The sequence below is a fragment of the Poecile atricapillus genome, chromosome 2 (genome assembly GCF_030490865.1).
Source record: "Poecile atricapillus isolate bPoeAtr1 chromosome 2, bPoeAtr1.hap1, whole genome shotgun sequence".
NCBI lineage: Eukaryota > Metazoa > Chordata > Aves > Passeriformes > Paridae > Poecile > Poecile atricapillus.
The window spans coordinates 49,561,539-49,579,332 of record NC_081250.1 but is presented as its reverse complement, the minus strand read 5'-3'; the positions used below and the strand labels follow the sequence as shown (position 1 = coordinate 49,579,332).

Sequence of the window (17,794 nt, the reverse complement as noted above, 5' to 3'; positions counted from 1 at the left end):
ACCAGACTGAGAGTATTCCAGAAAAATCAGATTGGGGAACAGATTAGAGAAGCTCCCACAAAGGTACTCTGTTGGCTCTGCCACAGGCAGATATGAATAGTTGGTGAGAGAACACCTAAACCAGTCCAGCTGTCTTTTGAGAATATCTGTCTACTGAATAACTTAAATCTACATATTTGTTTTTACCTGCTACAGGTGTTCCTTAGACAGACATATTTTCCCTGTTTCACTCTCCATAATTTTTTCCAATCTTACTCCCTCAAAGTATTTCCACTAGAATCACTTATATCTATCTAAAATACATCAAAAGTTATAGAATTTTATATTCAACAGAAATCATACAGTATTCAAAACTGCTTGCGAAGTACTTAGTAAACACACTTATTATTCTAAAATCCCATCAGCAAATGAAGAAACTTCTTTAACTGGGATAATCCAAGCTGCACAGCTTGGAAACTCTGAGTTCTTGAAGTACACTAAAACATAGAAACATCAACAAAATATAGAAGAAGAGTAAGTAAGAATCAAACTTGCAAAAGTTTGATTTTTTTGCCAGTACAGCATAATTAGTTCTTCAAACTTCCCATATTTCTGAAAACCTTCTGTGTTTTAACAAAAAAGAACAAATATGAATTATGAAGCAAATCTTTAAAGTACGTACTTTTAATGAGCTGGAAAACTCACATGGGGGAGAATTTGATGACATTTTCTTAATTTAGCTCAATATGAATATTGATGTTCATCTTACCTGGAAGTAGACTGCAGTTGCAAAACTCATCAGTTTACTGTTTTGACTGGGAGAAAACAACACTTTGTTCTCCAGGTAATCCTCCAGTTCTGAACTGTCTATGCATCCCCATCGTATTTGTGTTTATTGTGTTCTCTGTGTTTGTGAAGTCCCAACCCAACACAGTGCAGGTTACCACAGCCAGTGGAACCATTCTCACTTGCCTCCCACAGGGAGTAACTGTACCGTAATACAACAGATTTCTCAAAATTTTTTTTCTTTTTCAATTGTTTTCAAAGAGACAATGTTACATTCAGCATTTGAATTCCTTTGCTGAAAATTCAAACTGTGAGCAGTTTAGGCCTGCATTCTCAATAGACTTTTTTCATGGCTATGTTTGTGACTTAAATGTCTAAACACGCATAGAAACCATTAAGAATATGTAAATGTTTCAGGATCCAGATGTTTGTTCTTTTTGCTCTGTGACTCAGACCACAAATAATAAACACAACTCAATCTGTTCCAACCTTTATCTTCAAAAACAAACAAGCAAGCCAACTCAGGAAAATTTACATGATCAACTCTCCTTTCAATTTACATTTATTATCCCGACTTCCTTGCTAAGACTTCATCTGAACATAATGTGTTACTCAAAATTATTTAAAGCAAATGACATCCAAGTCTGAGACATCCACGATACCCATTTCCCATCCTGATTCTGCATGTAGCTTTACTTCTCCTTCCTCTTTTTTAAAGCCCAAACCCAACCTTTAAGAATTACATATCAGTATTCAAATGACTGCAATGACCTATCTTCACAGGATATTAGAAGGAACATGTAGAAACCCTGTCTGAAAGAACAGCAACTTATAACTGTCCTATGTTTTCCCAGATCTTTATGGTAATCCATTAGAGAAACCACCTCCAGCAGGAACATAAGGCATGACTAATCACTGCTTGAATTTAACTGAGTTAGTATCTACTTATAATATAGGAAATGAAGGCAAAAAGCAATGCAATCAATCTGATAAACTGGCTGCTGTGGAAATAATTTTCTTCCCAAATTCTAACATTCTGATGGCTTCAAGTAATATAAATAAATTCTATCTGTTTACAAAGATAGCAACCCCATCTCTGCTGGAAACAGAACTAGTCATATAAGTAAAATATTCATTTAAATACATTGCATTGAGATTCTTAATACATGGGATATCTTTGCTTAAAACATTTAAAGATGACTTAGAAGCAAAACTGATGAACAAACTTGGGGTAAATATTTTCCTCCCCCCTACCTGGAGCAAAATTTTTCAGTTATATAGGGGATAAAAAACATATCTTCTGTTTACATGTAAAAAAACTAGGTTTCATCCAGAATATATACTGTATGTTTCAATAACTTATATTTTCAGTATGAAATAGCATCTTCAAAAAGATGACAAGTAACAGTCACCTTGCAATGATTCTCTGAAAATAAATATTACCTATACAAAATGCAGGAATAACATACAGGTCTATTAAGCTTATAATTTATGCATTTTTTTTTAAGTGACCATCTGTATAATTAAAATGTAAAAACTACAAGACTGTAGACTGAAAAATATTTTTAAATATTAAAAAAGTAAAATGTAAATGAGGTGTAATGTACAAATAAAAGAAATAATAAACAAAAAATCTGCCTAGATGAAGGAAACCATGTTCATAAAGATTCTATGCAATTTTTTAAGTTTGTCTAATATATATTCAAAGCATGTTCTTAAATGCCAAGTCAGATTTAGTAACAAGACTATATAAAGAAACATCATTTAGACAAAAAAAACATGAATAATAAGATAAATTTTTTTAAACCAATGCTGTATGAATCACATTTATAATTTTTCTTATAGCATGTGATCAAATAAAACAGAAAAACCAGAATGTATACATTGCTAATCTTTTCAGTAATGTTATGTACATTTTATTGCCAGTATATGCACAATGGTAAGCATAGAACTATAAATACACAATGTAATTAAACAGTAGAAAACAACAAGGATGTTACACGTAACAAAGAAAAGAAGGAGATACTATTTTCTTGATGTAGCTGCTAAAAAGGGCTAGCGACGAGTTATGACAGTCTTGGGTTTAAGTCTTTACATAAATTTCTACAACTTTTCCTCCAAATAAATCTCTGCAATGGCATTGCTTCTTTAATAACCACATCTTACCTCTTTCTATCGCATTCACTTCAAACTAAAGTAAAAACAACCTTTCATGTTACCTACAAGCATCTGACTTAATTTTTTTATTCAGTTTTGTTTTTCAAGGTTCCTAGCAGGTAAAGTGTGTCAATAGTTTCTTACGATATTTGGCTGCAATGTTGAAGAATAGAGTTTTGAATACATATTAAGTGATAATTTGGAAAAAAAAATAAAGATTTTTCTGTAGATAGTTCTTCTACTGGGTGCTATATGCAGCAGCTCAGTCAAAAATTAGTCACCCTGAAGAGGTAGAGAGAATTTTAGCCTAGCATAGATCATCATCCTTGGCACCACTATTTTCTCTCTTATCAGGATACACTTCCTACAATTAGACAACATCACAGTCAAAGAGAAAAAAAAGTCAGGAAAAAAAAGTTCCACTCTTCCTGGGAAGGGTACTGTTTCATCCCATTTCTCACTTAATTAGCTTGCTGCTTATACAAAAAAAAAAAAAAAGAAAAAAAAAGGAAAAAAATAAAAAAAAAAAAAGGAAAAAAAGGAAAAGACAACATTTAGGGACACATTTACTTATCTTTGTTCTCTTTCCATTATCAACTTCATAAATACAAAGAACCATTATTCACAATATACTAACTCTTTTTCAAAAATGGAAAAACAAACCCTTGAAACATTTCCACACCTTAATCCAGATGGGTCTTGAGGATGCTATTCAAGAAAACCATGCAAATAATTTGGTGCAGCTTTTCCTACTCATCCAAAATATATATTTTTCTTTAAATTAAAAGGTGGCGAGATCCATAGCATTTGTGACTATTCCCCCCTCCCCCCATTTAAATTCAATGCAGAAAATCTTGGTGCTTTTAGGAAGGCAAGGGATAAATAGTTTTCTGCACTGTTGTCGTAAGATCCCATGTGAGTTACAATACAAGACTACTTGTTCCAGCAATTAGGTTGAGAGGAAACATTCTAGTGATAAAGATAAATACATACTGAGCATGCTTGGGCAGAGCACTCCATTCTGAAGCATCCTGCTTGAAGAACGAAAGGTGACAAGGATGGTTCACGTCCATCAAGTGACCATGAACTCTGCTGCTCACCAGCAGGCTGTCACACTATCACCAGGTCGGCAGTGCTGCCCTGGCAGGGCTGTCTCCCACATTAAGAGGTACTGGTTGTACCAGTCCTCTGCTGCGCACACTAAATTCTTATTTATGCAACAAACATACAACCAATGAACAATATCACTGTGACAGAGCTGGATCAATCCAGCTTTCTTTTTATAGGCATATTTCTCAATCTCCAGAATATCCCAAACAAGCTGTAAATAAGATGATGAACCACCAACACAGTGAACGAGTCTCACTGCAGTTCAGACTAGTTCAGCCTTGTTTCACATCACTTCTTGTTTCTAGCGAAGGACATGATACTCAAACAAAACAGCAATAAAAAAGTAATGTTATCTGCAGCTGAAGAAAAGCAACAGAATTTATATTTTAACTTCTGAAGCTTAAAGCATACCTTTTTAATTAGCATTAAAAAATCTTTTTTTAATACAGTAACACTGGCAGAAGTTAATGGGAAGACACAGAGGATTATGAACAGGGTAACTGATGGGTAAGATTATTTTGAAATTTTATTCTGCTTTGATCAACTGATGTTAATACTGCTTTTCCTTAGATTTGGAATAATTCTACTGCATCAGTCTCATGCAGGCTGCGGACAGCCGTTGGTTAAAGAAAAAAAAAACCAACAAAACCCCAAACAATAAAACCAAAACAAAAGAAAGGGGGAAAAAAAAAAACCAAAACAAGAATAAAGTTCCAGAAGTTGCATGTAAGGATTTTCCTTTCACTGAAGAGGGCCTTGCCCTTGCTTTAGGAGACCTGGTTAACTCTTGTCAGCTTCATTAGCTTTGTCCAGACATATCTGCTGCTGTATCCCCTGCTCCAGAGCCTGTTTGTGCACGTTTGATGTAAAGGTTCAATAATTTCATCTGCAAATTTAAGGCAGAAAGTAACTCTGTTTAGTATTTGCAAACGATACAGACTGACTACAGGAATGGTACAAGAAAATAGACATTAATCCCTTTTCCCTAAAAACAAAATTTTACTTTACACAGTTATTCAAAAGGAACATACACGCCAATGTAAACACCAAACACAAGTAAAATTTGTCACTAGGAAACTGCTCAAGCTTCTTTAGGGATGTGAAGAAAAATATGATGTAAGCTAGGTAGATTAAGAAAGATGGAATATTTTCCTCCAATTAAAATGTGTTTCTAAATATCGTAGTGGTTTGGGTTTCTTTTTCTTCTAAATTAATCTGAGGTTCAAGCTTCTAGTCAGAGTTGCTGATGCTGGTATTTACTAAAGCTTCCAATATTGTCTGGAGTCACTTTAAATAAAATCAGAGACTATTTGAAAGATAGAACTGTCTTACTCACAGACACACAAAATTATTTGTCCTATTTGACTGCAAAGGACAAAGAGATTCATAATTAACGTATAGCTGTTCATGCTAAAAAACTGCGTGAAAAAGAGGCCAATAAAATCATAAATATCTTGAGACAAAAGGGACCACAGACTAGTTCTTATTATTTCAAATTAGAGGTACTGAAAAGACCTGTGAAAGCAAAGTAACAAGGAGGAAGAATAAATGAAACTGCTGTATTTAATATGGACCTACTATGTTCCTTGTTTTTCAGTCTGAACTTGCATGAAAACAAAGACAAGAAACACTGATAGGAAATGCCTGCTGAATACAGCCATTATCACTACTACCAGCACACAAAGAACTGAATGCATTAAAAAGCAGTAAGAAACACAACTTAGTAGTTATCTTAATGCTGAAGTTTGTACACTTGCATAAAAATCTGTGGAATCTCAGTTTTGAATATTTTACCGTGAAGTATTAATACAACTGATTCAAGTAGATACTTCATTGAAACTTTCTGGCAAAAGCAAACCAAAATGTAAATGCATAGATGCAATTATGAGCCAAGATTTGTTTAAATGGTATCCTGTACTTACTTTACTGCCAGTGAGTTGACTGAGATGCGGTTTTAGTTCATCACCAATTACTGCATGAATGGCTACAAGGCAGAAAACACATGCCTTACGAACGCTGCTCTCTGAATTATCATAACCCTAGAAAGCAATAAAATTAACATTAATACCTTATCAGTTAATGATTAAAAGACCCAGAAAACTATTTACTTATTTACTGCCATAAATACATTGAAGTCTATGGTAAATTAATGCCAATGCAGCCCAATGAAGCATTCCAACAAAAAAAAAAAACAAAAACGCAAATACAGAACATGCAGTTAAAAAGCAGGCTGCATATTAATCACCATTGATAATCATTTTCCAGGCTGAATTTAAAAGCCACACAGTCCTGTTCATGAGTTACACTGAAAACAGAGATGCTGCCATGCAATAGGTGAGCACATAAGAGAACTTTTCTAGATTATACAGGTATTTACTTAAAGCAAAAGACCGCTCACAACTTAGAGCTTCCTGACTGTGAATAAAAGAACCCTCTCAACAGCTAAAGACTCTTTTGTTAGCCCCCAACTCATTTTTCAATGATTTTTCTTTTACCATTTTTTTACCACCCTATGTCTGGATGTCTCACTCATGCTCCCTCCTCAGAGGGCCGTTCTCTGCCTCTATTTTTCTGCAGATGTATGACTGAATCACACCCAATAAAGACAGAAATTTGCAGAATGCAGCTGCCAACTCCAGAAAGTCATGATCCATGATGGAAATTAATGTATTTTGGCTCTTGGTATGTATGATAAGGCGGTAAAAAAAATCAGTTTTAAAGACAAAGGAAGGGAAAACTCGGATACCCTGATATCCTTCTAGTTTTATTCAACTTTATAAAACTGCTTCTTTTCTCTTGCCTCCCCAAAGCCCTAGCTGATAAAACTCTACAATTATATGCAAATAAAATATGGACTGTTTCACACCAAATTATGTAACTTGGAAAAAGTACAAACAACAAAGAATTACCTTAGAACTAAAAGTTACTGCCAATCCTACCTATAACCAGGACTTTATATTCTAGTGAGATTTCCTGAGTTATAATTTAGCTCCCTGCTAATCAAAGAGATTGTTGCCACTATCCAAGGTATTTTGGGTCAAGGCAGCCACCAACTATCAGACAAGTGAAATACTTCATGAGAACAAAGTGGTACTATTTTTAAAAAGTCTTCGCAATTCGTATGTATAGTTTCTTTTTGTTAGTCTGTTTGGTCTTTTCCCCCCCTATTTTCTTCTCTCTTCTCTCCTTACCTGTATTAGACCTGGCACAATCTCTGGTAAAAGCTGAGTAAGAGTTTCTTTAGATACTCTTTCTATAACTTTTGTCTGCATTTTGATTGCAGCCAGATTAATGGGGTAATCTGCAGTTTGGATAATTGGACAGAGAACTTTGATGCACTGATCTGGGCTAATGGAAGTGGCCAGCATGGAAGCAGCTTCTTCAGCAGATCTCACCACCTATTGAAAGAAAAGGACATAGAAAAGTGATTTATATGAGACTCTTTCTGTATGGTCCATTTTCTGGCAGTAATGGTCTTGAGCATGAAAGTTTCCTATCAAGACTTCTGCAATATTACAGAATTATGTAAAGAGTCCAGCTGTTGGACATTATTTCCTAAAATCAAAATTCTTCCCAGTATTCTGTGGCTACTATGCCCTTGGCAATACACATATCAGTGTTTCAAACATGCTTGTTTAATAGGATCTGAAATTTCTGTATTCTGCATACCCTCCAGCTACATATTGAAATATCACCACCTTTGTAAACCTGTAATTTCTTGTGCTGTCATTATTATTGCTTGTTAGGTCAGTGTTCACTGATAAAAAATATTTTCACATTCATTTCAAAAGCATGTTTAATGGCATGCCTAGATTGCTAACAGTAGCCCATCTAGCTGTTTTTCTTCCCCTGTTATTCTGACAGAAGCTATGAGAAGAGAGTACTTAAAGCCTGAAGAATATGCAGAATGAAGAGAACAAGAGTAACTAGGCAGGACATCAATGGGTACAGAAGCTCAAAACACAACAAGGGCACCACAGAGAAAATTAGCATCTGATCTTCACATTAGTGCTGTGGTGGCATCTGACATCTAAAAAGAGAAATCACTTTACAGAATGAGTGGCTGTACACCAGTGATGTACAAAATCCTACAGAACTTTCTCTCCATCCTTGTCTCCTTTACTCTCTTATTCCTAACACACAAAACCATGAGAAAGAAAAAAACAGAGGAACAGAGAAGGGACGATGGGGAAATGACACTGCAATTGATACAGTGTATGAAACAACTCCAGAGAGCACAGGGGAAAAGAGAAAGGAGCATCAAATGAGTGATAAAGTCACATGATGGGAGGAATCAAAGTCAACTTAAAAACCTGAAACTCCACAGTAAATTCCACAAAATGCCCTTGCATGGGGAAGATGCACTCATTTAGAAATAAACACGGATTCTTTCCACAGAATCAGTGACATTGATGTCAGAAGTTGAATAATGGGTTTGTTACTGCATCTGTTTCCTATATTTACATGCATTGTCCTTTATTGTGTATGCAGGCATCACAAATAACTCTGAGCAAGTTTACATTTACATAGCTTCTCCTGAATCCCCTCACTATTCCTGGCACAAGCACCTCCCCCACTGACATATTCCCATACATTTTCCCTTAACACAATTCAAAGCCATGCCCTCAAATGGAGCATAATGGAAAGGGCTGACAATTCCTTGTCTTGTTTAGTCCCATCTCTCAAACATAAAACTCACTGAAACCCCAAACTTGTTTTAGATCTCTAGGACACTTCTATTTGGCTTAAGATATCAAACAAGGGAAAAGCACCTTTCAGTTATTCCTTGAAGAGCCACGGTGACACACTGCTAGTTACACTGTCCTGTGGGATGGTACCCAAGGCAATTGTTATTAGGGATGATATTACTCATTCCAGAGCTTTTAGAACTGCAGGGTTTTTTTTTCTTGCATATGCATGTTAACTAATAACATCATTGTTATTTAATATGTGCTTATTAAAAAAATTACTTCCTCAGTAAGAACTGGTCATCTCACATTTTCTGGACAGCTCTTTCATTTTGCAATAATTTGTCATAACCTTAAACAAATAAAATAACTGATTACTGACCTCCTTATGAGGATCTTTATGCGCTTCTAATGTCTTCATGATTGTGAGCTCTGCATAATTCTTAAACCTTGCTGGCTGGTTTCTTAGAATTTCTCTCAGAACTTTCAGTGCCAAAGCTCTAATTGCATGCTAAAGATTCAATATTAAAATAAATGAGTTATGCATCTTTAAACAGACATATGCTTTTAACATTTGTTCAGCTGACAGAAAAGTCTTTAATAATGGAAAAATATCAGATTATGCTTTGCACACATACACAGTCTGAATCTAGTGTTAACAAATAAAAGTAGGGAAAAAAAAATCTCTTCAGTCACTCTTTTTGCAGAAAATTCAGGTGACATATCATAAACACACTGACATAATTTGACTTATCTGTTACCCAGAAGTTAAGTTGCAAACACAAGGGCTGATAAAACCATCATGCAAATACATTTTTTACTACTTTTTAAAATTATTTTAAAAATCTAATGCAGGTTTGATTTTTGATCCTCAGTAACTTCAGAAACATGGCCTTTCAGAGAACTACTACATAGAACTCAGTTTCTTCACAATGATTATTACTGTATTTTAGAAATAAATTTTTAAATGCTTTGCCACACATGATATTTTGATATTCTAGATTCATTCAGGGGCTATAAACAGATAAGCTTTGAATCTCAGTGCAAAAATGTTTCATTCCATCTGTTGTGTAAGAATCCACAAACAGGAAGCCTGGAGAAGCTAAGTATCACTGATGCCCTTTTCACTATCAGAGCAAATGGACTTCATGGCATTTTATTTCCTTCACTTTTTTTTTGTTTTTCCATCAGTAACTGGAATTTGTGCTCTTTCTACAACTTGTACAAATGTCAAAGGTACTACAAGTAAGCCATGTACTTTGTCAGCATTCTTAACTGTATGTTTCTCAATTTACCTCTTTATCTCCAAGTGTTTCAAGCAGCAGAAGTAGTATTGTTTTGAAGTGCTCATCCCAAACACCAAAAGACTCTTCCTGAGTTAACTTCATGAGTTCATACAGGGCAGCCTTTCTTTCTTCAACTCTTTCATTATGGTTTGATAACTCTTTTAGTAGCTCTGCAACCAGATCAGAATGGTCCATGGGGGGCTCTGTCAAAAAGGAATGCACAAACACAATTATTGCAAATAAATATTAGTGCCTGTTGTACAAGTAAAGAATATTTTCTACTATGACTTGCTTGCCTTTGAGCATGCTTTTGTTTTCTTCACCATGTTTGCCTGCAAGAACTGCAGTTTGGCTACTACATTTTCAGTGCAGCCAACATTGCTGAACAAGCTTACAATCTCCCGCAAACCCCTACAATGATACAGCAAAAACCCCCTGGCAGGCTTGTTTACTGCAGGAGTTTTTAGGCTTGCAGTACCCACTAAGTTCTCTGCATCCTTTTAAATCTGATCTATACATGAAGGGCCTTCTTTCCCATATGACCCTTCAATTTAAGATGAAAAATTTTCTTTTCTCTGTTAGTATTACATAATTGTTTAGATTTTTGTAAGCCATGATTCCACAACAATAGCTAGGTTGCTAAAACAAGCAGGGGAAAAAAAATGTAACAATGGTTCTTGGTACAAAAGAGTTGAACTAAAGGCAAACCAGGGCTATTAGTCCCACAGATCCCAAAAACAATTCATTAAAAGATGGCTCTTGATTTTAGCTTTGATTAGAAAGGATTCCATGGAAATGGAAAAACACGTTAGCAACACAACCTATATTTGTAAACACTGGACTGCAAACAGAGTGATCTGCAAACACTCAAGAACTTTAAAAATTGTCTTAATGAAAACTTGAGTATCAACTTAGTACCTTTATTCCATCATCAAGACCCATTTAGCCTTTAAGAAAGGAAAGCACATAGCTTCCATCTTTGCACTGAAACTTTTGGATAAATTAACAGAAACATGCCTTTCCCCAGGGCAAAAAATTGGAAGTTCTGGCATACAATGCAAATGCATTGCAGCTTTCCTGAAAAGACTGCATGTATTAACTAAAACATAAAATACCGCCTCCATGACAAATTAATTGTATCATACACTGAGAAACCACAGCCCTGAACATCTTGTACTGCTACATTCAGTACTATAATTTAAAAATGCTGTACAAAACACTTGTACAAAGAAAACAGTAAAAGCTGAATACCACAGAAATAAATATCTTAGCATCACTCTTCAGCTACTGTAAAAATCATTCTGGTTTTGAACTCCACATTCCTATTTGCATTCTGTTTTGCATGAATAAACAGGAGCACCAGCACCTGAAAGCAAACTAAACACTTCTGCTGCCTCTGTATTAATGGATGATTAAGGTTTGACTAAATGTCAGACTGAAATTGCATTAGGTGAGTTATTATTTAAAGCAGATGAGCAGAATGGACAATCATTTTTTTGGAAGCAAGATCATTACTTTTATTGGCAGCACTATTACACTTTTCTACTAAACTGTAAGGATTATAGCTATAGCAAATCCTATTTCAGGGAATACATATTGACACTTCATTAGGAAAACTACTCATATCTGCTTAAATAAAGTATTTTCATTGTGGTGTGTTAAATGTATGGATGGAAGGGTTAAAGAGAGGGAAGGTTAATAGCCATGTCCATGCAGAAATAAAGGGCAGAAAAAAGCTGCAGTAGTGGACTACATAACTGTAAAACTTGAAGATAACCAAGAGGGATGTGCCTTTTCAATTTGTCTTTTCCATTCCTTTCTAAGAATTAGCACCCAGTGTTTCATTTCCAAACATTCTCCAGATAAGAATGAAGAAGCATAAAAGAAGTCACGTTCAAAGACTACTATCAAAATTTCTTTTTCAGAAAGGAAACAAAACACAAATGAAGAGGAGCAGATGCAAGTCCTTCATTTGAATGAATTAAAATATGCATTAGAGAGATAAATAATTGATGAACAACAGGTCTTCTCAAACCACAGGATAAACAGTGTAGGGGTTAAAAGGGAACATGTAGGTATGTCCTGAATTTAGGAAAGCATTTCCTACTTTCACTCACTGCATCCTAATATAAAAGTTAGGCAAACATGATAGCCAAAAAAGCAAACAAAGCAAGTGTAAAACTTGATGAATCACTTGCAGGGTGACTGGATTATAACTGGCTTTCTATTAATCCAGGAGGATATGAGTAATGTCCTTGCTTGGATGTGTGCAGAGCCTAGTTCTGTTGGATGCATTTATTAGTGCTATCTAAGGAATGTGGAGTGAACTCAGAAAATCTGTAAATGACATCACTTTAGGAGCAATCACAAACATTCTGGAGAACAGAGTAAGAACTGGAAATTATCATGTCAAATCAAAGGAATGGTTCGAAAGAAAAAAGATGCCAAGTGTAAGGCAAGACCCAGAAGCAGAAATCTTAAGCCCATATACAAAGTGGCAGGCAAAAAGGAAGATGTTTGGAAAGTGCAATCCATGGAAATAAGATGAAATAAATAAGCTTCTTTGTAGAACACTGTTTTTGGAACAGAAACTGAACTGCTTTTAAGGAGTCTTGAAGTGATTTAAAGAGCCAGGTTTCCCTATGCTTTAGATATAGGACATTTCCCTTGGGGAAAAAACCAAAGTGCAAGTGGTTGGAAGATTTAGGCTGTTACTCTGAAAATCTTTTTAGTGAAAGAGAGGCAAAACACTCAAATGTGTGTCATGTGAGACACACTGTGGCATCTCCAGAACTGCCAGACAAACCATCTGTAGAATACGTGTTCCTGCCCCAGTGCGGTTGACAGGATGGCATGAGCAGTTAAGGTTTTCCCATCTAGCCCTGTATTTCCACATCTTTCTGTCAGTAATGTCAGGACAGCTGGGAATCCAGTACAAACAATTTTGTGTCAGGAACAAACAGCAATTCTGTGGAGTTTCCAAAAACTGTTATCTAATGTCAAATGAGCCCTTCAGATTTATGGGGAAGGTGTGTAACTTGCAAGAGAGGAGTTGGAGACACAAGGTGTGTTTTGCCAAGTATACCTTTTCTCCTGCACTTTTTGTAAATAATCCCAGATGAAATTCTAAAAGTAACACACAAATAACAGAATATACATGATATAACTAAATACTAAGTGTGAACAACACAGGAATGAAAGCAAGTACTTCATCAAGATGCATTAAAGAGCAGACCTAAATAATGCATTGCACTACTCTTCCAACCAGGACAAACAGACAGGATAGGGATGCTTCACTCCAGCCAGTCAAGAGTTGTTACAAAACTGGATCATGCTGGCACAGCACATACTGCATCTCGTTTAAAGAAATACCCAAAAATAAGTTGTCAGAAGGTAGAAGGAGGCTTCTCCCATGTAAAACAAGATCCCTTAATACGGAATCTTGAACATAACCTCTGTATGTAGATGGAAAAGCTATTTAATTATGTACATGACATGATTTGTAAAACTGTGCTTTCTTCTCTATTTCAGAAGAAAACATTTGGGTACACTGTATGCTTCTTCATAGATATGTAAGAAAAATGCACCATACTTGGATTTGGTTTTGATTTAATGCAAACTTAAAGTCAACTTACTGAATAGGTGAATAAAACACCATGTCAAAAAAAACCCTGTTTTTCAACAGTTTCTGTAACACATCTTTTGCAGAGTGACAAAAACAAAACAGGTAGAAGGGAAATGATTAGTTTGTCCCTTGCTATTAAGAAAGCGTTTACTTAAAAACTTAATCTATAGCTGAACAACAGGAATACTAGATTACAACAACCACTATTTATTAAAATAATGATAGTAGTGATACTTAGGAAGCTTCTTAACATATATAATATGTTAATATATAAAAAATTACCCAAAGATATATGAAGACTATCATAAAGCAGCTCTGGAAGCCTACAAGACATCAACACATGTTCCTAGATTTAGATGGGCTAGATGAACCACGTTCCCAGTAAAGAGCTGGTTTGTTTTGTTTCATTTAAGAAGAATGTTTAGTCAACAGAAAATGCCAATGTCATGTTTCAAATACAAATATATTACTAACAAAATACTTAATCTTTCACCTAATTCCCAAACTGGTTTGATCCAGTTTTACTTCCCTGTTGTAAATCTTTTCTCCACCCCCCCGCTTTAAATTGCAATCATGAAACAATCTGATAAGTAAATTTATATTATACAATACAGATACAGGATGTGCTACCAGAAGTATACAACATAGCATTTCCTTCATTCTTACCCTTATTATTATTACCCTTATTTACCCTTATTATTATTATTTCATTTCTACCCTTAGTCTCTACAAATACCAGGTAATTACCAGGTAATCCAACTCAAAGAGATGACTTAACAAATAAACTATTCAAAATATAGCACTTGCAAAAACTTCTCAAAGAAGTGATATATACATTCCCAGTAATAACTTCAGAAATTAAAGTCCAAGATAGAAAATCTCATAATTTTTTTCCTAGCACAGAATGTAAACTGAATCTCACCATCAGGAAACTGCTCTGCATCATCATCAAACATGGCTTCTTTCAAAGCAGATTTATTAAATGGACTGATACCATCAGAATAATTGTATGGGTTGTAATCTCGTGCACGTGGTGAGGAGTGGGGAGGCATTGTGTTGAGTAATGATGTTTTGTTATCCAGAGCTGTCCGACCTGTATCGTTCACGCCACTTCCTGCTCGCATGTCCACTATTCCAGAAGCACTGCAAATCTGCAGGAGGAAGAATCACACGAGCATGTGACTCTTATGCCTTTCCATTAACATCATTAATTCATTCATGTAGCAAAAACAAATTTCAAAAGGCTTAGAATTTTCAAACCAGCCCTCAAATAAGAAGTCTTACTTCCCTAAATTTTGCTCTCCTTAAAAAAAAAACCAAAATAAAAACAAAAAAAGGGAAAGTATACATTGTCCAAAATAAATCATAAACCAGAAACAGTTGTATTTTATTTTACAAGTCCAATGCAAAATAATTAAAACCATGTTTAAACATATTCATATGTGGCAAGTTCAACAAAGCTTAAACCCCAAGTTCCATGGAAACAGAATTCTTAAATACTGTATGTAGCACTTAACAGCCCACAGGTTTTGTACACAATAAAATAAAACATGCAGAAAACCATATACTAGGGTGCAAACTTTTCAAAAGCTTAACTCCAGCTGTTTTGCAAGATCACTGGTTTTTAAACTGCTAACATGTTAAACAGACTGTGCTACTTATAATCAGCATTTATGTTTTCAAAATGTGGTACAAGACTAGGAACGTATTTTTCTAAAGCTCTTAAGTAATTCAGGAGAAATGTCCAATTTAAGAATATAAACCTCCTGAAAGAGATGCTTTCCCATCCAAAATCAGACACTGGCTTAGTTTGCTGATACCAACATGAACTGAGTTTAAATACTCACCGAGTCGCCATCATCTTTTTTAGCATCTCGTTTTACAGGCTCATTCATATCTTCCTGACTACGAAAACTGAAATTCTGAATGGCTTCAGTGACTCCACGAAGAGAGCTGTAAATGTCTTCAGAATTCATGTTTTCAGTGTCATAGTCAAATGCACTGTGGGCCACAGAGAAGGACAGGAATTAACATGGATTTATTTAATGATTCTGTATTTTTAAATCACATTACCAGGCAACTACAGGGACTGAGGAAATATTACTAAAATTATTACTTTTCTTGAAATACATTAACAAAGTTGTCTCTTCACAATACAAAACTGTATTATGGTATGCCTTAGTAAGTGCACTACTGCTGACACAGAAAACACTGAAAGTAGCTAAGGGAAAAGCTACATTAGGTAACAGCATCTGCCTGAAGAAACAAACTTCTTTTGCTCTGTTTTACTCTGCTGAATGTGAAACAACCAGAATTGTTACACCATCCCCATATTCTGAAAGAAGTCTTAAAGGAGTGCTGATAAAACTCAATAGCAAGGAAACTGGTAAAAGCTAAAATACAAAGTCTACTTTGCTGACAACATCATTACTATAAAAAACATTTGTAAATTATTACTTCTTTAGTCTCTCCAATATTAAATCTGGTTTCATGACCGAGTGTGATTGTTTTGGTTGGAATGGACTTTACTCATAGTCACTGGTAGGGCACTATGCATTGGATTTGTGCTGTAAGCAGGGTTGTTAACATAGGAGTGACCCCCCACTGGAAGTAGTGAATTCCTTGTCTGTTGCTTGCACATTCAGCTTTTGCTTTACCTAATTGTCTTTATCTCAGTTTTTTCTCTTCTGTATTTTGATTGTCCCCCATCCCTGACCACAGGGATATTGAGGGGCTGTGTGATGCTTAGCTGTCAGCTGGGGTTAAACCACAACATTACATGACACATTCTAAAACTTGTTAGAGAAGCACACTTTGGTTCATTCTCTTGCTAATCCATTTGCATTCCAAGATGTACAGCCCTTTCCCAAATCAGGCCAGTATGTCAGACCCTTCAAGAAGGCTAAGCAGTACACTGTCATTCTATGGAGGAAGGGAGATTATTTCTAGGCATCTGTCATTTTGTGCAAAATTTTGCCCATGCTTTCACTGTTGGGGTTACATCTTTGGACAATGTGTTGTAAGCCTTAGATGTGGAATTGTAACACCACCGGCCTACATTACCTTGGTGACAAAGTGTTCTGTGATGTATTGGTTGGGGAAGTGAGAGGACTTGACCAGCTTGCTGGGGACCGTGGAGTAGGTCTTGTTAAAGGACTTCCCATGGATCCCTGGAGGAGGAGACATGAGAACAGATGCTCTAGTAGGATTAAATGATTCCCTTTTAGCTTATTATATTAATTATTATATTTATTTTCTGGTGCTCAGAAACATTTAAAGAGCTTCAAGTAAAGTCATGGATTGTCTAACCCCTTTCTAGTAACTTCAATCCTGTGTAACTTTGAAATTAGAAAGTACAAAATAAACTACTTTTAGGAAGCACATTCAAACCTCTCAAGTCACTTGGAAGCAACACAGGCTTAGAAACTAACTCTACAGGAAAAAAGGCATCTCACAAAAAGCTACGAAGATAGGCTTCGACACAGTCATTTCAGAAAGCATAGTAGCAGAAGCGTGGATACCTGACCACTGTTGCCTGTATTCCGGAGATGATTATGGAGAAGTTTTGTGGCTCCATCCTGAAATGTTTTTGGTAAAGCACCCAACAGCATTGTAAACTCTGGAGTGTTGAGCTCAAAAAGGGAAATCAGCACTGACTGTGCAGCCTAAAAAAAGAAAACAAACTTATTAGAGTTTCAAATTAATTTTATCAGCAAAAGATACTACAATGAGTGGTAATCACAAAATGTGACTTAAGTCTTGATCAACCTTGAATAAAGATGTCAACAGATGTGAACAAAAGCAATTCATATTTACTGGTAAGCTGGAAGTTCTGATTTTGATAAATTCAGGCACACAGCTATCATTGTAACAAGCAGTCTTTCAAAAACATGCTTTCCAACCCCCCTAGCCTCATGTCCTTACTCAGGGAAAAAAAAAAAAAAAAAAAAAAAAAATGGAATTTACAAAATGGCTTTAAGGGTTTGGGAAGTTGAAAAAATTTAGAGAGAGAAACTAAACACACCAGGGCAGGAGCCAGCATGTGATCCTTTCTACTGAGCTCTGTACGTGGTAATTATAGTTCGCAACACGCTTGTAAAGGAACAGTTAGCACTGTAGAAATTAAAACAAACCAATCCAAACAAGATACCCTAATCTGGAAT

The 17,794-nt window shown here is 35.5% G+C and overlaps 2 protein-coding genes across 25 annotated transcripts in view; both read right to left on the bottom strand.

The window, feature by feature from the left end:
- The window catches only part of UBP1 (upstream binding protein 1), a 48,974-nt gene extending 44,927 nt beyond the window's left edge, over positions 1–4,047 (bottom strand). For all 4 annotated transcript variants that reach the window (XM_058832653.1, XM_058832654.1, XM_058832656.1 and 1 more), the window contains exon 1: positions 3,916–4,047. In XM_058832653.1, the coding sequence (XP_058688636.1) occupies positions 3,916–3,995 (80 nt within the window). In that variant the 5' untranslated portion in view covers positions 3,996–4,047. The remainder of the gene's footprint in view (positions 1–3,915) is intronic.
- CLASP2 (cytoplasmic linker associated protein 2) overlaps positions 1,244–17,794 on the bottom strand; it is a 146,223-nt gene continuing 129,672 nt past the window's right edge. For 20 of the 21 annotated variants that reach the window (XM_058832630.1, XM_058832636.1, XM_058832631.1 and 17 more), the window contains 9 exons: positions 17,153–17,296; positions 16,695–16,801; positions 15,479–15,632; positions 14,554–14,782; positions 10,016–10,209; positions 9,103–9,231; positions 7,224–7,430; positions 5,955–6,071; positions 1,244–4,918 (listed from right to left, as the gene is read on the bottom strand). In XM_058832630.1, coding sequence (XP_058688613.1) covers positions 4,832–4,918; positions 5,955–6,071; positions 7,224–7,430; positions 9,103–9,231; positions 10,016–10,209; positions 14,554–14,782; positions 15,479–15,632; positions 16,695–16,801; positions 17,153–17,296 — 1,368 coding nt within the window. In that variant the 3' untranslated portion in view covers positions 1,244–4,831. The remainder of the gene's footprint in view (positions 4,919–5,954; positions 6,072–7,223; positions 7,431–9,102; positions 9,232–10,015; positions 10,210–14,553; positions 14,783–15,478; positions 15,633–16,694; positions 16,802–17,152; positions 17,297–17,794) is intronic. The other variant, XM_058832646.1, reaches the window with a different exon arrangement.